The sequence below is a fragment of the Corvus cornix genome, chromosome 1A (genome assembly GCF_000738735.6).
Source record: "Corvus cornix cornix isolate S_Up_H32 chromosome 1A, ASM73873v5, whole genome shotgun sequence".
NCBI lineage: Eukaryota > Metazoa > Chordata > Aves > Passeriformes > Corvidae > Corvus > Corvus cornix.
The window spans coordinates 52562523-52582896 of record NC_047057.1 but is presented as its reverse complement, the minus strand read 5'-3'; the positions used below and the strand labels follow the sequence as shown (position 1 = coordinate 52582896).

The 20374-nt window shown below is 44.9% G+C and overlaps 1 protein-coding gene across 2 annotated transcripts in view; it reads right to left on the bottom strand.

Moving 5' to 3' along the window:
- Window positions 1-20374, bottom strand: part of SYN3 (synapsin III) — a 189067-nt gene that overhangs the window by 151685 nt on the left and 17008 nt on the right. For both annotated transcript variants that reach the window (XM_010410495.4, XM_010410494.4), the window contains 2 exons: window positions 18175-18674; window positions 6231-6288 (listed from right to left, as the gene is read on the bottom strand). In XM_010410495.4, the coding sequence (XP_010408797.1) occupies window positions 6231-6288; window positions 18175-18491 (375 nt within the window). In that variant the 5' untranslated portion in view covers window positions 18492-18674. The remainder of the gene's footprint in view (window positions 1-6230; window positions 6289-18174; window positions 18675-20374) is intronic.

Sequence of the window (20374 nt, the reverse complement as noted above, 5' to 3'; positions counted from 1 at the left end):
CCATTTTTTTTTTCCTAGACAAAACTAGCCCCATTCTTGTAAGATTTTCTCGTAGATGACATTTTTCAGTGAATTGATCAGAGTTGTTGCTGTCACCAGGATTCTCTCTGGAAAGCCCACAACTCCCTTCATTTGCAATACTGCCAACCATATGTTTGAGTATGGATTTGTCATACATGCAGCAGTGTGACTGCTTTCTAGCTCACATTCTGGCTGAGATCCACTGTAATCCTTGTGTTGCTTTGTCTAGGCTGCTGACTAGCCTGGTCCGTGCCATGGCTTAGGCACTTGGGCTGAGGAGTTGCTACTGTATAATCAAATCACATGCATTCCTCAGTGGATTTCATGCCTTATTTTTTGGTGGATCTTCCAATATGTACAAGGAAGAGCCCAGATCAGGCTGCATTCCTAAAGCAGCACATTTCACTCCAACCATTGCAAGCATCTCAAGGGGAAAGTAAGCAATCCCTAAATCCTGCACAGGCAGAATGGTGGGCAGATAGTATGGGTGCCAGTGGGATGAGGGTTGGGGCTATGCATGCTTGGTGCACAATCATGCAGCACTGGAGATTACACATCCTGATTCCCCATGTCTCTTCCTGAGACATTTTTCCTTGGGGAGGCACCCTGCTCCCCACCTGCCCCCAGTACCAGGATTGATCTCTGGGAGAAAAGAATGGAGAGAGTCCTTCTGTGATGGGAATGCTGCTTTGTGGCTTCAACAGCAGCTTCCACAAGTGCTCTTCACAAGTCCTGAAGCTAGGATGCATTCTCCCAGAGACAATGCTGGTGCTGAAGGTCCAGATGCCTTCCCCTGCGTGAACACCTTTTGGTGCATCAGCTCTGGTGGCATTCAGAATTGTCTCTTGAATTTTCATTTCAGAAGTTATGTGACTGTCTGAAAATCTGAGGTTTAGAAAAAGCGCATTTCTAAATATTTTGATCCCAGGAAATGGCTCAAAACCATAAACTCTATAAACCTCCAAAAGCCAATGAAAATTAAAAAAAAAAAAAAAGAAGAGAGTATTTTTTTTAATTTAAGAAAATAATGACTTTAGAGTCATTCTTGCTAGTTCTCCAGGTCCCTTTATTCATGGTTTCTGAATGCTTGCATGTGGCAAAGCTAGGAGAACTGCTGTTGCTGTTATTGAACTGCTTTCTGGCATTCAGTTGGAAAAAAACCCAAGCCCTAAACATATAATGAACAAAAATTATACAGTTGTTTGACAAGAGGCTAATTTTCCTTTCATCACACACAGACCTGTCAGACTACCTTTTGAAAGGACCATTTTACGCCACACATGAAAATACCTCTTTAGGGCGGGAAATACAAAGGAGCTGGAATTCATGATTTGTATTACAATTATCTTCTGTGACTGCCAAGTACAACTTTTTTCCTGACAATGCTGCCAATGGAGTCGTAATCTATACCACAAGACTTTTCCAGAAGCATGTACATAGGAGTTCACTGAATAATCATTCCCTGAAAATAAACTGAACAGTGGGAACAAGTGAATGAGCTGTGCAAGAAGAATGTGTGTCAGACGGACAGACGGACCCACCTCATCACAGCAGGAAATGGTGGGAAGGAGACGGGTGAACAAACAGGAATAAAAGTGTAGATGGACCTTCTGGCCTCGTGGCTCCCCTGTCACACTTTTCACCCCACTCCACCATCATTAGCCAGTGTCAGGAAAGATGTCTCTGAACATATTCAAATTCCTTTGGGAAATACCTGCAGGAAAGGTACCCTGAAGGTGGTGGACTCTCTCTAAGAGGTGCTGCTTGCTCATGTCTGCTGTGTCTCCCACTGGGCCATGCAGGGCACAGGGCTGGAACAGCCCATTAGAGCCATACGGTCTAACCTCTCACTATGCCTGGCACCATGTCATGAAACCGTTTCTTGCACCAGGGTATTTACTAAAAGCACTGATGTCTCCTTTATCCTCTGTTATGGCAGCATAAACAAACTCAACTCTGTCAGTCTCCTCTCATAAGCCAGGTCTCCATGGCCATCCCAATGCCCCTGCTCTGCACACCTCCTGCTTTGTGGACATCACTCTCCCAGACAGGTGTCAAGTGTCCCACTCATCTGCCCCCCACCGTCAGTGTCACCTACTATCCTGTCTGATGGGTCTGTGGTTGTCCAGGTCTCAGCCCCATCTCTGTTGCCCTCTTCTGCTCGTCTGTGGCTGTGCTGGGGATGCATGGCCACAAGGCATTCACCTTGGGCTTGGGGCATGTCTAATGCCCAAGAAGACCCCCACATGAGGTATGTTATGATCTGTATGGGAAACCCCAGGAATCCTTAGAGCACACAAGATGGGACAGCGCAGAGAGGGTGGGAAAAGAGGTGCTGAATTAGTTTCTCTCTAATGAAGGAAACGATTTGACAGAGCATAAGGCCTATAGTGTAATTCTTCCTCTTCCTCAGTGTACTGTGGTTCCTAATGCCTCCTGTCCTCTGGCCAATGAAGAACTGAGGAGATAGAAGAAAAATTCTTTTTGTGAGAGACTAAAAGCAATGTGGTCCACTCCTGTGGCATGTTAAGATTATTCTTTAAGTTCACCTTAGCCTTCGAGCCATTTATTCAAACTTCTGCTTTTCATTTTGGAAAGAACTTTTTTAGTATTTGTATTTCTAGAGGAAAGAACTGGAGATGCATACACTGCAGTTCTGAAAGCTAGACATCGCCAGGCAAGTAAAAGCAGCAACGTGGATCAAAATCTAAGCAGCTTATTTTTAGCATAAAATAGAGATAGTATTTTTAGACTCAGCTGTTCCTTAAAGCTTAGGGCTTTACCCACACTGAGTAAAACTTAAACCATCAGGGTTTTAACGGGAATAGGTCAAATAGATTTTCACTTTTGGATCAGTGTTTCCATTAGTCTCACGAAAGACAATCATTGCTATAGAAGTGGAAAAATATGCAAATAACCAAAACTTAATCCAAACTGTTGCCAAAGAAAAAGGGGCCATGGCTCAGGAGAACACTTGGACTGGCTTTACACCACCAAAGCCTTTCACCTCTCTCCTTGCATCCAGCAGAAAGAAGGCAATAGCACTGCCTGCCTGGTTTCACTAAATGGTGGACAATAATAAATCCTGCAGCCTTTAAAGCACATTAATAAATACGGTTTCAGTGTTACACTGAAGATTAGAAGAGAAGAAACAAAGGTGGAAACAAAGTCAGACTTCACTTTCATTTTAATGGACGACAGGAGAGTGGTGTACCTGCCACAGTGTCCCTGCCAGCCCTCTCCTTATCCAGCACCTTAGCAGGTGCTGCCCACAGTAACCCCTATCTCTTCCTGGGGGTAATGGATGTGAAGAACAAGGGCCTGGGGTTGTTATCGAGGTCATGCAATTCATTCAGTGCTAAAGAACCAGAAAACCTTATTTGAGAGTCCATAAAACCTATTTTCCTACAGGCTGAGACTTGCAGAAGCAGCTCCCTGAGCAGCAGGATGGCATTTAACAGTCTCTTCTCTGTGTATTACCCAGTGTCTAAAATGAACTGAATTCACCTCTTGCAGAAACTTAGCATCTTGAAACATCTGCCTGTTTCTCAAATTCAGCTGAAATGAGCCAATGCTTTCCACAGGGCTGGGTGTGGGGGACAGGCAGAGCAGGACAGCAGGATCACACATGTCCTGCATTCCTCAGAGGAGGGGGGAGGCAGCCTGGAGAGCTGGTAGGGTGTACAACCAGATTAGATAACTGACTTCCCGCTGCTGAGGGAGGGAGAGACAGTGCTGCTTTCAGCACTCCTGCTCCATTACAAATAAGTGATGTCATGACTTTCAAGAAAATATCACCTACTATCCTGTTCTGCTTCCCCCACAGATTGCTAAAATGGCTTGCTAAGAAAGAATTAAGATGTAACAAAGATGGATATGAAAGAGGAGGAGAAAAACTTCAGACCAGCTACAGAACATCCTGGAAGAATGGCAAAAGAGTTAGCATGGTCAGTAAAAATAAAGCAGTGGCTTTTTCCCAATGTGGTTTTTCAAGAGTATTTAACATTTGGATATTTCCTTTCATTGCTTTCTGCCATTCAAACTTCTTTGTTATTTAGCTTTTCAGATCAAAAGTGGTTTTTCTCCTATAAAACCTAAAAAAAGTTCCTGGGGCAAACTGTATTTCTGGCTGAGTTAATAATGTGTGGTTATCTGAACCAGGATCAAATGGAAAAATGAAAAACTGAATTAACTTACTAAGCAGACCAAATGGTTCAAGAGGTGCCCAAGAGTCAAGCTCTCTGATGAAGAGGTTATTCAGAACTGAACAGCCAGGTTAAGGCTTGTGCTCCATGGCACAGTCTGTGTCCCATTCAGGGAAGAGTTACAGGAGTGAAGACTGGTAAGCTGGGAACTCAAAGAGAAAGATGTGGACCATACTGATGAACAGTTATTCCCCTTTTTTTTTTCCTTTTTCATAAGAAAACTGTGGAAGAATATTTTTTTTTTTAGGTAGAGAGGGTCAGCATTCTGCCTCAGGGGACTCATTCCCACAACAGTTTAGGCTCCTGGACTGCTTGAGGAAGAGGGTGAAGAAGTTAGGAAGGCTCCAGACGAACAGGGTTGCAGTAATGAAGAAAAATTAAATATCAAGAAATACTGAGCAAGGATGGATGGCCAAACAAAGAAGGGGACAAAAAGCCAGAGTTTGAAGGAAGCAGTGCCTTCCTCTTCACCTAAACAATACACAGGAGAGTCCTGGGGTCAGATTCAAGGACTGCCCATGACAATGCAGCTTCTGTGTTTCCCTGGACAGATTGATCCAGCTGGGAAAAGTCATCATTTGTTCTCCTTCTGAGGTCTGGAGGAGTCAAGAGCAGCTCCCTGCCCACCAAACAGAGGCTGGGCTGCCTGATTTGGGTGGCAGGGAGGGGAAAGGTGGAAACAGCCAGGATCCTTGTTTTCTGTTCCTCAACTCTCCAGCCCACTGGGGGCTTCATTCCCTTGGGCAAAGAAGCAGTCCCTGTGTGGGCATTTAATGAAAGCTGCAGGGGCCTGGCCATGGTCCTCACCAGCAGAATCACATCATGGTCTTGGCTTGGAGCAATCTGTTGCCTCATCTCAAACATGGATATTCAGCCTATGTGAAGGATTTCAAGAGGTAGACTGGGAAAATCTCCCTACAGGAGTCCGTGGGGAAATGGGATAAGCTACCTTGTGGTGGTGACAAGGGTCTCAACTTGATCTCCCAGCAGGGAACCAGAGTCCACTTCTGACCTTCTGCACTCACCGACCATTTGAAGGCAGTTCCTTTATAAGGACCTCAAGTGCAGTAACATTTGAGGAGAAGGAGTATGAGGGGAAAGGTAGAGCTGGGAGGTTTAGGAAAGAACTAACAGGTCATTTTGAAGAGTATCTGGTCTAACTTTGAAGCTAGCCCTGCTTTGAGTGATGGAGACAGTTGGATCTTCTAAGTGAGAAGCATGATTTAAATTTTTTTTAAATTTTTCCTATACTCTTTTAGGATAACTGCTAAGGCAGCCAACAAAATAAGGACTTTGATGAAGAAATGCCAGGAAGAATTATTCTTGCTAATACCACCCAGACTGACAAGTATGACATCAATAAAAAAGAAAAATCTGTCCCAGAAGCACTTTGATAAGAACATGTGCACTCATGAACAGTCATAGACAACAGGACAGGACCCCTTTGAAAAGAGAAGAAACCTTTTTGAGTGCAGTGGGTCCTGAGAAAGTCTTCAAAACCACTGCATTAATAATCTGTACATACACAATGCAGAATCAACAGCTTTATAAAAACAGAAAATATCAGGTCATTCAAACAACATTCAGATTTCTTTATCCACCCAAACATTATTATGGCCCTAATGAGTATAAAATAAGCATATGATTCCTTCAGGATCACCACCTTATCTCTACATCTCTCTCTTCTTATGCCTGCTTTCAAGTCGGGTGTCTGCAGATGATGATTGTTAATAATAATTTCTACTTTGGCAACAGCATCCAGTCTCAGTCAATATGGGACTTTTGTTTGACAGACACTGCACCAGCACACAGAGCAGGGGACAGACCCCAACATGGAGAGTTTTCAGCTGAAATGAATGTCTAACAAGGCTAACAGGGAAACAGGATGTGTCCAGTGCCCATCAGAATACAGGCTATGAGCCTCATTACTGTTCCTGGGACAGATTACCTCTCCTTAGCCCTGTCCACATGCATTCCTTAGAGAGAAATTCACTTGTCACTGACCTGTTCCACTCGGATATCAAATTCTCCATTCACCTTCTTCCCTTGGAAATATTTGGCCCTGCAGAAGAAACAAGAGAGACAAACATGGTTAAATAAGATTTTTGGCTTTCATTACATACTGTTTTGCTTCTGTGTTTCCCTTTTTGCTGAAGAATTTCTATCCGGGTCACAGCATGTTTTTCTAATTCCTATCTTCTTTTAGCTTTCTGTTCTCCAGGAGAAACCTGCCAAGCCAGATGAAAACCACATTGGAACGTTCCTTCAAGGCTTGTTACTTTTTCATTTAATTTTCAAACTGAAAACCAAATGTTCTCCTAATCTTTTCCAGGGAACAACTCTAATCAATGATTCCTTGCTAGATCTCATTTAATACTCAATCTTTATTCTGTAAAAGGAGAGCAACATATGGCACAGCACTGGGAACTTCTGATGTTGAGCAAGGAGCTTTATCATCACAGCTGAAGTACTCGTGAAGCCTGTTCTCATGCTATCTCACTACAGAGCTGCTTTCCGCTTCTGTTTCTTCTTGCTGTTGATTTAGAGAAACCATATCTGCATCTCTACAGTATCACTGATGAAGGATGAACTCCTGAACTGAGAAATCTTGTTTGCTTTGGGGTTGAACACTGCTGTGAGAAGAACATACACCTTCCACCAGCTCTGTTCCTATCTCCCCACATGATGCAGACACCAAAGCACTTCTAGAAGGTTGTTCCTGTGAGGGGAAGGCTGATGGTAGTGTTGGAGAAGAAAAGAGAGGAAAAGGACAGGCAGTTCTAGCTTTTTGTATTCATATTTGTGTATAATTCCCTTTATATTGATTAGTCAGTGGGGAAATTGCCAGTATAAATTTCCCTGTGAATATTTCTCCCCAGTTCTTCCTCTCACCAAACAAGCTTGACAGAAGAAAATATGAATTTATTTTGTCAGTCCTCCTCCCCTGTAAATTTCAGAAGGCCATGTAGGCTCCAAAGGGCTCTTCTATTTGGAAAGCATTGAAAACAGTTTAGTCCCGCAAGAGCTGTTTCCAGAGACAAAGTAACTCTGGGTTCTGTTTCCAATTGGCAAAGACAGGACAGAATAAAGAAGTAAAGGAAAATGAGGGGAAGCCGGCGTTGCTCCCTATTTTATAGTATAAGCAAAAAAAAAAAAAAAAAAGCTGGCTCACATTTTTACTATGTGTCTATTTGTTCCAATAAAAAAAGGAGAGACAGTAGGAAGGCAATTTCCCCCATGGCTGAAACACACCAGCTTTTATCTGAATGCTCCCCTCCCCCAGAAACGTGATGTGTAAATAAAAAAGTTGTTTTGTCATTCTGGCTCAAAACAAAGTCAACATTTTTCATTATAATAGAAAAATACATTCAAAATGTCAAAAGCTTTGTGCTTAATTCTTACAAGTATATCTGAATGCTGCATCACACTTCCCTTCCCAGCCAGCCCATCCATCAGCATGGTGCAAATAAAACTTCTGCATAGGTGAGGGACAATGTAGCAGCCAGGTGTAACCAAGACCAGGTGACTCAAACAACCCCTGTTTGGTATAAAAAGCAGATCTCTGGCTACTTTTCCTTTTTATTTTGGATTTATGAGCGTTGCATGAACAAAAGCAACTCAGCAGACAAGCTAACACATCACGCCTCTAACAATAAACAGGAACTCTAAATGCACTTAATAATTCCATTAGATTTCTGGAGGCATGGCTCTAGAGGGTCTGGCAATATTCCTCACTCCTAAACATTGGGGATATTGCTGCAACCAGTGACTTCTTAAAAACTGCAATAAGCTTTCAGAGGGCTCACAGGAACTGGTCTGAAATTTGAGGCGCACTATTCCCTGGTACAAGTTTGTTTTTATTCCCAGCATGCTCATAATATATATTCCTTACCCGCATTTATGAAACACACTTCCTCCCTCTATGGCCTCTCCTCTTTGCCGACCAGCTGGTTGCAAGCTCCTTGGTGATGCTTGGCTTCAGCTTGCAATGAAGCACAACAGTCTTCAGCCTGGTTCAGATGGAGCAAAGAGGCTTCCACTGCCTGGTCCAGGAAATTGGCCTCCACACGGTTACAAAATCCTCTTTCTCCTCTCTACAGTACTGGCTGTGTCCATGGATGGTCACACAGAGGGTGCATCCAGCATTAGGAGTTGTTGGAGTAGTGCAAGGGACCTCAGCTTAGACACTGTGCGACCTCTCCATCCTATCCCCCTTTCCACACAGGTTGTCTCATCCAATGTCCCAAGAATTTTCCTCCAACAGCACAATATATCCCTTTCTTTCCAAGACAGCCCCCCCAGAAGCTGAACCTGCTCTGAGTGTCTCTGAAGACTACAGGTGCTAAGCAATTTGCAGCCAAATATTTTGATCACATCATTTTGACACAGCCCAGGGTAAGAATAAAACACTTCTTACTGAAATATCTCTGAAATGGATGAGAGATGGTTTCAACTCTCACCTCAGGTTTCGGAGCCCCTGGACAGTAGAGGGTATCATGTTTAAATGACAAATGGCCTTAGCATCCTCCTGGAGCCCCTCAAATTTTAAGCAAGCTGGAATTATTGCTGATGCTGTGGAAGCATCATACCTCTTGCAGGAGAGAGAGACTCTTTTGGTCAGTTCTGCCCCATGTATGAAATGGTTTGTGGTCCTTACAGTGGTCATGAGACAGGGGAAAGGGAGATCACGCTGCTGTGGTGGGGATGCACGAGAAAGAAATATGGATGTTTCTGGCAGTCTCATGGCTGTACAAGACATTTGTGGATGCTCTCTGCCCCAAAACCACCTGAGCAAGTCTCCTCAAGACCTCTGCCTAGGACCTGACTGCTGCAGAGTTACCTAGGCAGCTTGTAGTGCAGCAGAGGAGTGGTGCCCAGAAGACCAGAGAAAAACCTTTCTGGGGAGCCTTGGAAGTGTTCCCACTCACCTCCAGCACAGCCAGCCAGCAGCAATGAGAGGAGCAGCTCATTGCCCCAGGAGGGCTCACTGTCCCCAGCTTGGGACATCGGGCAAGCCACTTGCCACACAGACCCACCATCTCTCCCAGGCAGCCAGCAGCACTGACCACTGCTTGGCTGGCCACCCCTTTATTTTAAAGCATGTCAGATGTTGAGCTCAGCAGAACACAGAGCTATGATTTGGCTAGGCAGGGTGCAGATGGGGTGGTGCGGTTGCTGTGATCTCAGTGAATTAGCATGTAAGCACGTTTTGACTGAAGAAAACTGCAGGGCCATGCTCAAGAACAGTTCCTGGGTGGGATTTATAGAGCTAGGCAATCCATTTAAATGTGGCCCCAAGGACTGGGAGGGAGGAAGCACCATGACAAACAGCCAAAGGTCTGCCCTGGCTTGTAGGAAAGAAGCTTGCCTTGAACCCCTCTCTCCTTCTGATGAAGAAGCTGCATGCTCTGGAAAAGGACATATTTTCTGGGTGCAAAGGCATCAGACAAACATAACTTTCACTTTCTGCCTCAGCTCTGACATGACTACAGGGACATAAGAAACCCAATGCCTCTTCTTATGAAGTAATCTGGAAAGGATAGAAGATCATTTTGCAGAGATATTCTGTAAACCAGCCCCAGTCTGCCTCAATTGCCATGGCTGGAGGAAGCATATACAACAGTTTTCTGTCAGATATGGAGTGTACCTTTAACAGCAGCAGGGAATAATAAGTGATCAATTCACATCCAATTACCTACCTCAGGCTAATTCACAGATTTTCAGATCTTCCTAGGAGAGACCTCAGTGGAACTGATACAGCAAATATTGGAATGCTGTCTTGGAAACTGGGAAGCCATTCTTCAGAGAACTAATAAGCCTGAGTCCAAATCCCCTGTGATGTGAGTAAACCCAGACTCACATCTGTATCACTGTTCAACAGAGGCCTTGAGCTACAAACTCAAGAGCTGGCTTGTACCTTCAACCCAAAAATGGGCTCTCCTCACTGAGAGCATGAAAAAGAAGGACACCAGGATATTGTAGTGGTAAATTCTCCAAATCCTCTGACTTAGCTTGTGCCTCTGGATGAAGACACAGCAAGCAAAGAAAGCCAGGTGATGCTTTGGATGGAAACCACTTCTTATCTGGAGCAGGAAGCAGCCTTTCCAACCCTGTGGAGGGGCCAGAGCAACACACGATGAAGAGAGAAATGCGTGGGACTCTTGGGGAGAGGTAGGCAAGGGAGTGGGTGGAAGAAAGAAGGAGAGAAATGGTAAGAAGAGACCTGGATAAACAAACCAAAAGGCATCCATGGATAAATTCTGGAATTATCTGAATTATTTCCCTGGTATCACATTACACATACTTCTCTCAAGCCCTTGGGAAAATAAGGCATGTAATTTCTTTCTGGATAATGCAGGAAAAGGCAAGGCTGAAGCCCCCTGGTTTGGCTGTGGGGGCACCTTGGGGAGGGTGGGGAGATGGTGAGGCACTGCACAAAATCCCCATGTCAAAGGGCCTGGGGGCCCAAGTGATGCACAAGGCGCTCACTGTATGTCTGCATTGTCTCCTTCATAAAAGGGGCTGGGACTGGGAAAAAGGAGGCAGTTTCCAGGATACTGGCCAGCAGCTGCTGGAATGCCCCGACCCCCCCAGCCCCTACATGCTATAAGGGCAGCAGAGAGGGGAAGGGGGAGGAGAGATGCATTTGTGCCCTTTTATTTCGAGGGTGGAAATAAGGAAGGTTTTCCTTTCAGGAGCCAGTTCTCACCCCCTCCACCACTTTCCCCACTTCAGAAATTCTCAGCTGTACCTAGTAAGAATTTTGAGATGGTCAAGTCCTGACTGCCCAGAGCATAGGGATGGGAAAAATCACTCCATAAATGCTGAGGTCTGCAAGCTGCTGGAGCTTTTGTCCACATCTGCTTTGGCCCAGAGACCTTTACGCAGTGTTCAGCTGTGGGATGGACTGGTTGGTAGTTAATACTTACTCTGCAAGAGTACCTTGGGGCAAGGGGTGGGGGTGTCAGGATGGTAAATAAGAGTGATGGATGTGTGCTTTGACACCTCAGGAAACAAGGTTTGAATTAAAAGTTAAATGGACCAGAGGCAAGTGCACAAAGAAAGAAAAGGTATTTACATTGTACATACCAATAGGGAGGGACGAATGGGTAAACCTCAGGTTTGTGTTGGGTCAAAAGGTAACCCTAAACACCCTGATACTTTGGCAGGAGCTCCATAGAAGTTTCAGCTTCATCCCGGGGGCACAGCAGTGCTGTGACCAGCCCTGTTCTCCCCGGGGCGAGATCACCTTGCTCCCGGTGCTGTCACCACCTGACTTGCTGTGGCCACCGAACAGAACGCCAGCTGTGCAGTGCTGCAGGTGTGTCCTCAGTGTCCTCGGCTGGGCTGTGGGAACAGACTTCTTTTGTTGCCTTCTGGGAAGAACCACAAAACCCAGCCCACTCTGGTTACTGTAAAACCACCCCTGAAACATTATTAGTTATGGGATCACATCAAGGGAAGGAACGCCTCACCCGAAGGGGGTTGTGCTGTGCTCTGATGGCAGTATGGGTTAGGGATTTTTGGATAAAGGAAGTCCTCTGGTGAGGTCCTTGATGAGATCTGAGGTCCCACCCTACAGGGCTGGGAGGATTTTCTTGGCTTGAATGCACATGGAAAGGGAAGCTTTGAGGCAGCAAAGGAGAAGGGTTTTTAAAATCTTCTTTAGTGAGCCCTCCCTTTCTGAAGGCCTGTTTTCCGGGGAGACCTGGCTTGGCTAGCCAGCAGCACTTTAAGGATCGCACACACAACTATTCAGGCCACTCTTTGTATTCAAGGAATTGTGGAGTCCCACACAATACTGGCCTCCCAGCATCTTCCTGTGCCACCTCCTGCTCATCAAACAGGGGTAATCAAAGCCATCCCCCCACCAAGAGAAGAAGCAGTAGTTAGTGCAGTGCTATTGCTTTTGGGCACAGCTTTTTGTGCTTCTCCGAGCTGTCAGAATAGGAAGGACACTTTGCTGTAGGTCTGGTCCCCCACCCAGGCTGTACTGTGGTCACATTCCTCCTGCCCACAAAGAGCTGGGGGTAGGAGGGTAGGGGGTGGAGGTGGGGTACTGCATTAAGTACAACATGAGGCAGAAATTTGATTTTGTGTGTTATCAAAACAGTGCATTGCTGGAACATTTCCACATTGCTAAATCTAAATAATATGGCCTGGAGCTGTTTGCAAGGGGTATCATTTTTTGTTGAGAATTTTGCAATATTTTTTTCCAGCTGCTTCAGTTCTCCTTGAATTTGAGGAGCAGGAGAACTGGCCTAACTTGGACCAACAGTGGGGCAGGGCTGTGGACTTCCAGGCAGAAGAAATCTGGCTCACAAACTCTGAGAAATGTATCTGAGGGTTGGGTTTGTTGTTTTTTTTTAACATGTACAGGACTAGGCAGGACATTCTGAGGTTAAATTCTATGCATTTATAGGAACTCTGGTAAAGTAATTAAGGACCCAGATTTGACTTGCATTAGCACAGTTATAACCTGGTGGGGAATGTTTTCCATATTCTTTGTGTCTATTTTTGTAATGATACTAATCCTTTACATTTCTGTATCACCTTTCATTTAGGGGGACTAGATCCCAAGATACTTTACGTACGCAGGATAAAAATACAGACAGACACGACGGTGATATACCTAAAACAGATTGGAAAGTGATGTGATAAATGCAATTTCTTGAAAGCTTTTGACAGCCTTGCCTCCCTCTCACCCCTATGTCTGTATTCTAGGGAATACAGAAACTCTCCATGCTGCTTCCAGGCATGCATATGTGCACAAACACACACACTCCTTTAACACAAGCTTGCCCCCACTTTCTGCTTTCCACTTCTCAAAAAGTGGAACTTGGCAAGAAGTATAGGAACAAAAATATTCGGTCCTGGGTAGACAAGGCTAAAGGATGAAAATATGACGGCTTTTAAACCAGATTTGTGAAAACGTAAATTTTACATGTATGTTTTTTCAAATTATTGCTGCACTGTTGCACAGAACTTGTGAAATATTAAAAGGTCACCACTGTGTAAAAAAACATAATCCATAATAATCTATTTTCAGTCACCACCATGTTAGATGATTTGGGATTTCTTATCAGGAAATATAGACAAAACTTTGCAATTTAACCAGCAAATTCCTAAATTCAAGCTTGAACTCCAAAACTTACCATTATGTTTAAAAGAGTTAGGTGCAGAAATATTCTTCCTAATGGGAGCCTTAGTACATCACCTTCAGCCTACTGAAAGCATGAAATGACTCATGACACTCATTGAATATTTTTAAAAGGAATTCCTTGAAAAAGACCTAGGATTTAGGAACTCCCTTGCTAATAAAATTCAGTATTAGGGTATTATTTGACCAGTCACATTTTTAGGCAAATGACATATTTAGGGCTCAATATTTTCATGTTTCAGAAGTAAAAATCATTTTCTTTTTAAAAGAAGTTGATCATTTCCTTTGACCAGTATAAAACAGTAATCCTGTCAAATCAGTCCATAATTAGACCTGAATCATGGCGTTATTGTTATACAAAGAACCATTTCAAATGCATTAAGAGGATTTCATTCAGTGTTAATCACAGTTTTTCTCTTCCTTGATCTTAAAATTTTTGGAGACAGGATGTTCAGGCAGATTTGGCCGCAAATTATAAAGGGGAAAAAAACCAATGCAGTTTTGTGTCTCCTAAAACATCCTCTGTGACTTATTTTTTGGAGAAGCATGTCACAGTCCTCGTGTGTGGAGCTGCTGCATACAGGGCACGTGTATTTTGGGCAAGGCACCAAACACAGCACTGTGAGCTCTTGAAACAGCCTGAAACTTGGACAAAACACAGCAATGGCTTTGAAAAGCCACATGAGCTGTTCCACAAATGTAACTTAGATACCCAGCAAATGCAACAAGAACAACTTTGTTATGCTGTCTGGTCCGGAAAGCGACTCTTTTAGCATGTGTGGCTAATAGGAGCCTTAGCTGTGCTTGATCACTTCCCCCATAAGCTGTTTAAACCGGAGGCATTAGGCTGGAAAGCTGAGCATTTTCACAGAGGACAGGGGTTAATAATCCACAGTAAAAAATCCTGTTTGATCTGCTGAGAAATTCAATCCAGCAAGAGCATAATTTTCTTAATAGTGTGGTGGGCGAGGAGGTTGCCAGAGGTGGGATGCTTTCCTCCTGGCTGAGGTCAGGCTGCCAGAGCTGGCCCACGTGCCACCACCTGGAGTTCTGCTGTCTCCTTTCCTCATGGTCCTGCTCCCTTTTGCTGTGTGTTTAACACATGCACGTGTACTCATGTCTGAGCTCCATTTTTTCTGGCAACTGCTTTAGGTGAGTTGTGGATGCGTTTTTGGAAGCCTCCCAAGGCACAGATACTCCCAGCCCATCAGAAGGAGCCTCATTCTCCAGGTGCAGGCTCCCCAGCTGAGAAATGTGCCAGTAACGACAGAAGAGGAGCCAAGCTTTTCCCTGGTGTGTTGATGCACAGGTACATTCACTGCTGTGCATGCCTCTGAGGGCTGCCTGTCAAAGCCAAGAGCACAAGAGAGCTGTATAGATAGCATTTTCCTCTCGTGCACATCCTACACAAGGCAATTCACTGCGTGCTTCCTTGAAATGTCTAGAGCTGTGTCTTTGAGGAGAATGGAAAATTTGTCAGAATGTTGCCACTTTAACAGAAAGCTGGGTGAGTTCCCTTGTTTTTAATAGAATGTACCTTTCTTTTACTGCTGCTAATGCAGAAAGCAGCTGATCATATTCCGTGGGACTCACACGGTTTTTATAGTGCTTTGCCTTTGGAATAAACCAGAGCAGATTGCATGTCAAGAACGGCAAGGATTTTATAGTGGAAGACAGGCCGTAGATTCCCATGCATGCTCTTTCTTTCCTTCAGACCTCTGAGAGAAATCGAGTGCTGTACTGTACCATCAGAGACATAGTAGCTCCTCAGAAACAGAAAAGACTGCCATTTGTCACTTTGAAGTGTGTTCTACTTGCACTTGCCTGTTTGGGTTGTTAAAGCATTTCGTCACGCACTTGCGCAACACCTCAACCTAATCCACAATTGCAGCCCTTCGCTGTAATACAAACAGTGATGATAAATTAATGTCTGGCTTGGCCATATTGCTACAGTCTCCAATTCTGAGATAGTGTTTTCATTTAGAGAAGAGAAATCAAATGGCAGATTCCTCTGTCTCTCACCCTTCCTGTCCGTGAACAAGCTGGTCCTTGTTGTAAACTCTGTGTAACTCGCTCTCGGGGAGGAGGCACTGTGGAAGCCCCCACCCTTAAAATAAGGGCAGCACTTCAGTAGTTATTTCTTGGGGATATTTTTAGTAAACTATTTCAAAAGGAGGAGGAAAGTGTTTCTTGGAAACCAAATACAAAGGTTTCACAAGTAGAAAGACCAGAGCAGGCGGAGATGAAACACATTACAAACATGATGCTCCTTCCAAACCCAGAATCACCAGCACAGAAGTAACAATGTGCTGTTGTTCACTTTCCAAAGTTGGGACTGTTTCTGTACATGATGCAGAGTGGATAGTCAGAATCCCTGGATAATCAGCTTCATCAGCTGGGCTCTCACAAGGCAAACACTGCTTCCTGAGGCTGCTCAGCCTGAACTCACATAACACCCTGGCTGAGACCACGAAGGTGGCTAGCATTGCTCAGAAGTACCTTACCAAAAGTAAACATCCATGGAGCCATGGAGCCACTGCTCTTCAGTGCTGCTCTCAAGGGTCTCACTGAGTTTCCTGGAGACACAAAAATCAACCAGCAAGAAGCACTCCTGGCCCGCTGGAGTGGTTGCATTGGTATGTTCTCTCAGAATGGACCATGTACTGCTGCCTTTAATCTGGGGAAGTTTCCAGACATGTATTTCTGTTCATGCTGCAAAGAGCCATGGCAGGGAAGGGTTAGTAATGTTCTTTCCTTGTTTTTCATGTCATACATACATCAGGGTATGATAATGAATTCATACACTAATTTTGTTCAGTGTCCTCACAGCCTTAGAGAAAGTAAAGGCAGGGAGCCTTTGCAAGCAGCATTTGATACCTGCAAACTTGTGGGTTGAGTCAGAGAGCTGGGATAAATGAAAGGGGTATCCCATAGTTCCTAGAAACTGCTCAGTTATAGACAGGAGAGGGATAGCCAAGACAGCAGGATGCATGGAGTGCTTACAGGAGTGGAGGAGTGAGGACAGCATGGGTAGCCATACTTCCTCTTTATATATCCCAGCTGCTGCTTCCTCAGCAAGCACAGCTCACAGACCACAAAGTCTGCATGACAGAACCGCAGCTGGGAAATGTAAAGGCAGGGATTCAAATGAAGTATGTGTATTTTAAAACACGAAAACACTGCAGCAGGGTCCAACCCCTCCTTGTCCTTTCCCCTGCCCCGACTACCCTCAGCACCATTAATCTCGAGGGAAAACTAGACCGGCCTTTGAGCTGGGGCTTTCCTCTCTGATCGCAGTGTTTGCGCTACACAGTGCTGGCTAAGCCCCAGATGCTAGAGCTGTGCAACAAAGGCACTCCCATCCCAGACCGAGGATGCTGTGTTAAGGGACTGCCACCTGGCAGCATCTCCAAGGAACTGCAAAAGCACTTCACAGAGCCAGCGGTTAGTGAGCATCAGCATGCGGGAGGCTCGTGGTGCGCCCAGGAAAGAGAGATCAGGTCTGCTTGAGCAAGACTGGTGTTGCCGACTGAACGAGCTGGCACTGAGGGGCTGCTACTGTGATGAAAGACACTAGGCCAGGGAAACATTCATGGTGACAACCTTATCAGGGACTTTCCCACTCGGTTAAGACGTTGTTCTTGCTTTGAGAAAAATCCCACTGTTTTCCCTCTCTTACTTCAAGTTGGTTGAAGATGCCTGACCTACTTGTACTCAGTTGTGGTCTCTTTTAAGGTAAGAGCTAAGCTCTTGATTTGTGGAGATACACCTAAAAAGGTAGGTCTCACCTTGTCCCCACTCTTCTAGTTAAACAGAGAAGACCAAAGGTGACAGCTGTACCGAAGAGTGGTGTGGGATGAAAAGAAAAATAAACTAATATGCCTTGGCCAAGACCCAGTAACCCAGCTTCTTTAATTTTGAAGTCTTCAATGCTGCCCCCTTACCTAGGCTACTCTTTCCTTCTTTTGTCTTGCGACAAGCTGGCAGATGAAGCAAGAGCATCTCCTCAACACATTCTCTGGATTTTTCCCCCAGATAAGACTCTCAGACAGGTTGCCTAAAGCTTTCTAAACCAGCTGACTTCGAAAAGGAGCATACAAAAAGCAGTAAGTCATTTCTCTAGCATTTCAGAAGACCACAACTGTCTTACCCTTTGGAAAGTGTACTGTGCTACCCAATGTCATAGGAAACAAACTTCCAAACTTTTGTATGTAAAGAGACCTGCATGAACAAGACAAATTTGAGGCTTAGCTGAGCCTGAGATTCCTTTGGCAATAGTCGTTGCTATGCTCAGCAGGTGAAGGGCCCTTGACAGGTAGTAGGAAGCTTGGTTATCTTACCATAATTTATGTATAAATTTACATACAGAGAAAAGCTCAAGAGAGATGGAGAGCTGGAGAGATTGAGTCACTTTTAATTTTTAGAGTCAGCACAGTGGATTAAGGTCCTGAACCACATCATTAATACACCTTCAGCTGTTATCTCTTAGGATCATTGCTAGATATGACAGCTTGGCTAAGCCTGCTGAGCCAAGAACCTCCCAAACGTGTTCATATATTAAAGTTATGAAGAAACTGGTCAATGAATACCAAATGAACATTTTTTACCGAGAAAGTTATGAAAAAACCCACTCTGCCGTTCATGCAAGTCATCTGACAGACACCAGCCTGGGGCCAGAGCTGGTGACTCAGATGTCAGAGTATCTGTGCACCCCCTGCAGATTATCCGTGATTCCCAGATCCCTGAGAATGTGCAGCTGAACTCAGTGGGGGATCACTGATGACTCACCAGTCCGTGTGCGCGTCATCGATCACCAGGAGGATCTTGGGTTTCTGTGCCATGGGGGGCGTGGGGCCGGCCGAGTGATCGATCAGCCCTGCAGCCGCTTGCGTGGTTTGCTTCATGGCGCTGGAGATGGAGCTGAAGATGCTGCTGCCGGTAGAGGAAGAGTGCGGGGGTTGGGGTGGCTGCAGATGCTTCCTCTCCATGGCGGGAGAAACTGGGGAGCTCGTGGAGCTGTCAGGGCGCTGCAAGTCCATCATGTAGCCATTGGGCAGGTTTGCTACGAAACTACTGTCTGAGAGACGCCGCCGGAGGAAATTCATGGTTGCAGTGTTGTGCGGAAACTTCCTCAGCAAGAGCAAGGCTGAGCAGTGCTGTTACCAGTCCTGGAGGATGTCCCTGTGTCCCTTTGGGTACCTCCTTACAGTCCAGGCAGGCAGGCTTTCTCCCTTGAAATCCTGCTGGAGAAATATGTCTAACTTTTTCAGCTTTTTTTTCTTTCTCTCCTGTGGGAAGAGAACCAAAGACATACATGTCAGATATATGCTGTGAGACTGAGATAAGAAAACCCCTTTTGGTCTCTTAGACAGGTATGTTAATCAACAAGAGAAGAAAGGACTGCTGGTTGCTACGCAGTATTCCACGCTAGAAGCTTGGCTGTCTAATCTTGATGCATTTTTTCCTCTCTTGTTGGTGTTTATGGGAGTTTTTTGTTTGTTTACTTTGTTTTAATAAGAAAGATCTCTTTATTCTGTTCATCTCTTCAAGTGAGAAAATGAACACTGCAAAATATAAGTATTTGACTCTTCTCCCTTGACCATGGTGTGATGACTTTGTTTTTACCCAGAATACTAAGTATTTCAGCAGTTAAATAATCTCATGGTTTAAAAAATTTTCACCTTAGGACATCCCAGAAAACAGACTTCCACAGTGATTTCCCAAGAAATTTTTATCTGATAAGACAACCTTTAAGTCTTGGTTGGTGACATTTAGGGGAAAACCAAAACAAAATTATTGGTGGTAAAACATACATATTTTTCAAGATATACATATTTGCAGCAACAAAAATGAGAGTTATTCCATACATCAAGTGAGATGAGCCACATGCATTCTTGGTATCATTGTTTAAATTATGCCCGACCGACTTCAAGTCTCTTTGAATGACCCCCTACAAATACTGGAGCTGCTTGCCTTCACCTGGTTCTGTCTCCCTTACTGCTCACCCTCTTGTCCCAAACTCTGATTGCCTCCTGATGGCAGAAAACTGTCTTTTGCCAGTTGTCTAAGAGAGCTCATTGTGAATCTCCCTCCTGGAGCTGTGGGTGAGAGCTCATGGTGCAACCAAACAGCTTTCTTAAAATAAGCTCTCATTTTTCACCTACAGGGATTTACAAAACTTTACACACAAAGGATTCAGACTGTCCATGTCCGTACCTCTCGTAGCCCCCAAACCCTTAGGGAGGCTCAGATGAGCAAGCTACAAAGAGCCCCTTGGCACACGTCCCCAGATCTCATCATCCATCACCACCCCAACTCCATGGGCATAGGATCCATCTGGAGCACAGGGCTCCCTGCTGGAGCTGCTGACATTGGCTCATTAGAGTAATTTTTCTTTTGATTTCTAAGCCCTGGCAGTGCAAGTCCTCTGGCTTTGCTGGAGCCTGGAGGTGATCTTTTCCCAGGGAACGGCTCAGGAAATCTTTAATGACTTCCTGCCACATTTACAGTCGATAACGTATCTCGGGGTATTGTGCTGACTTCCCGCCTGCTCCTGGCGCACCCGGTGACTGCACAACGTCAGCAGACACACACCAGGGAGCACTTTAGTAGCACTGACTGGTTCTGCAGCAATTGTTCCAAAATGCAGGTAATGGAGAGTGCCCATGAACTATGAGCTTGCTACTCACCTCATATAGACACCCACACAACACTTGTCCTACTGCAGGAACGGTGAGGGCCAGCACAGAGCCGTCCACTGTTACCTGTCCAGGATGACTTGGGTGATACAGCCTACAAAGGTTTTAGGGGATTTATATACCACAGACTAGGTAAAAATGTGCTGCACTGTCCTCTGCTCAGGAACCTGTGCTTTCTCCTTGCATAACACAAAAAAGAAAAATCCTCTCCCTTGAGTGACAGTCCACTCAAGAATAGGTGCAGTCCTGGTTAAAGAGGAGCATCCCAGAGATTTGTCTACTATCAGAAG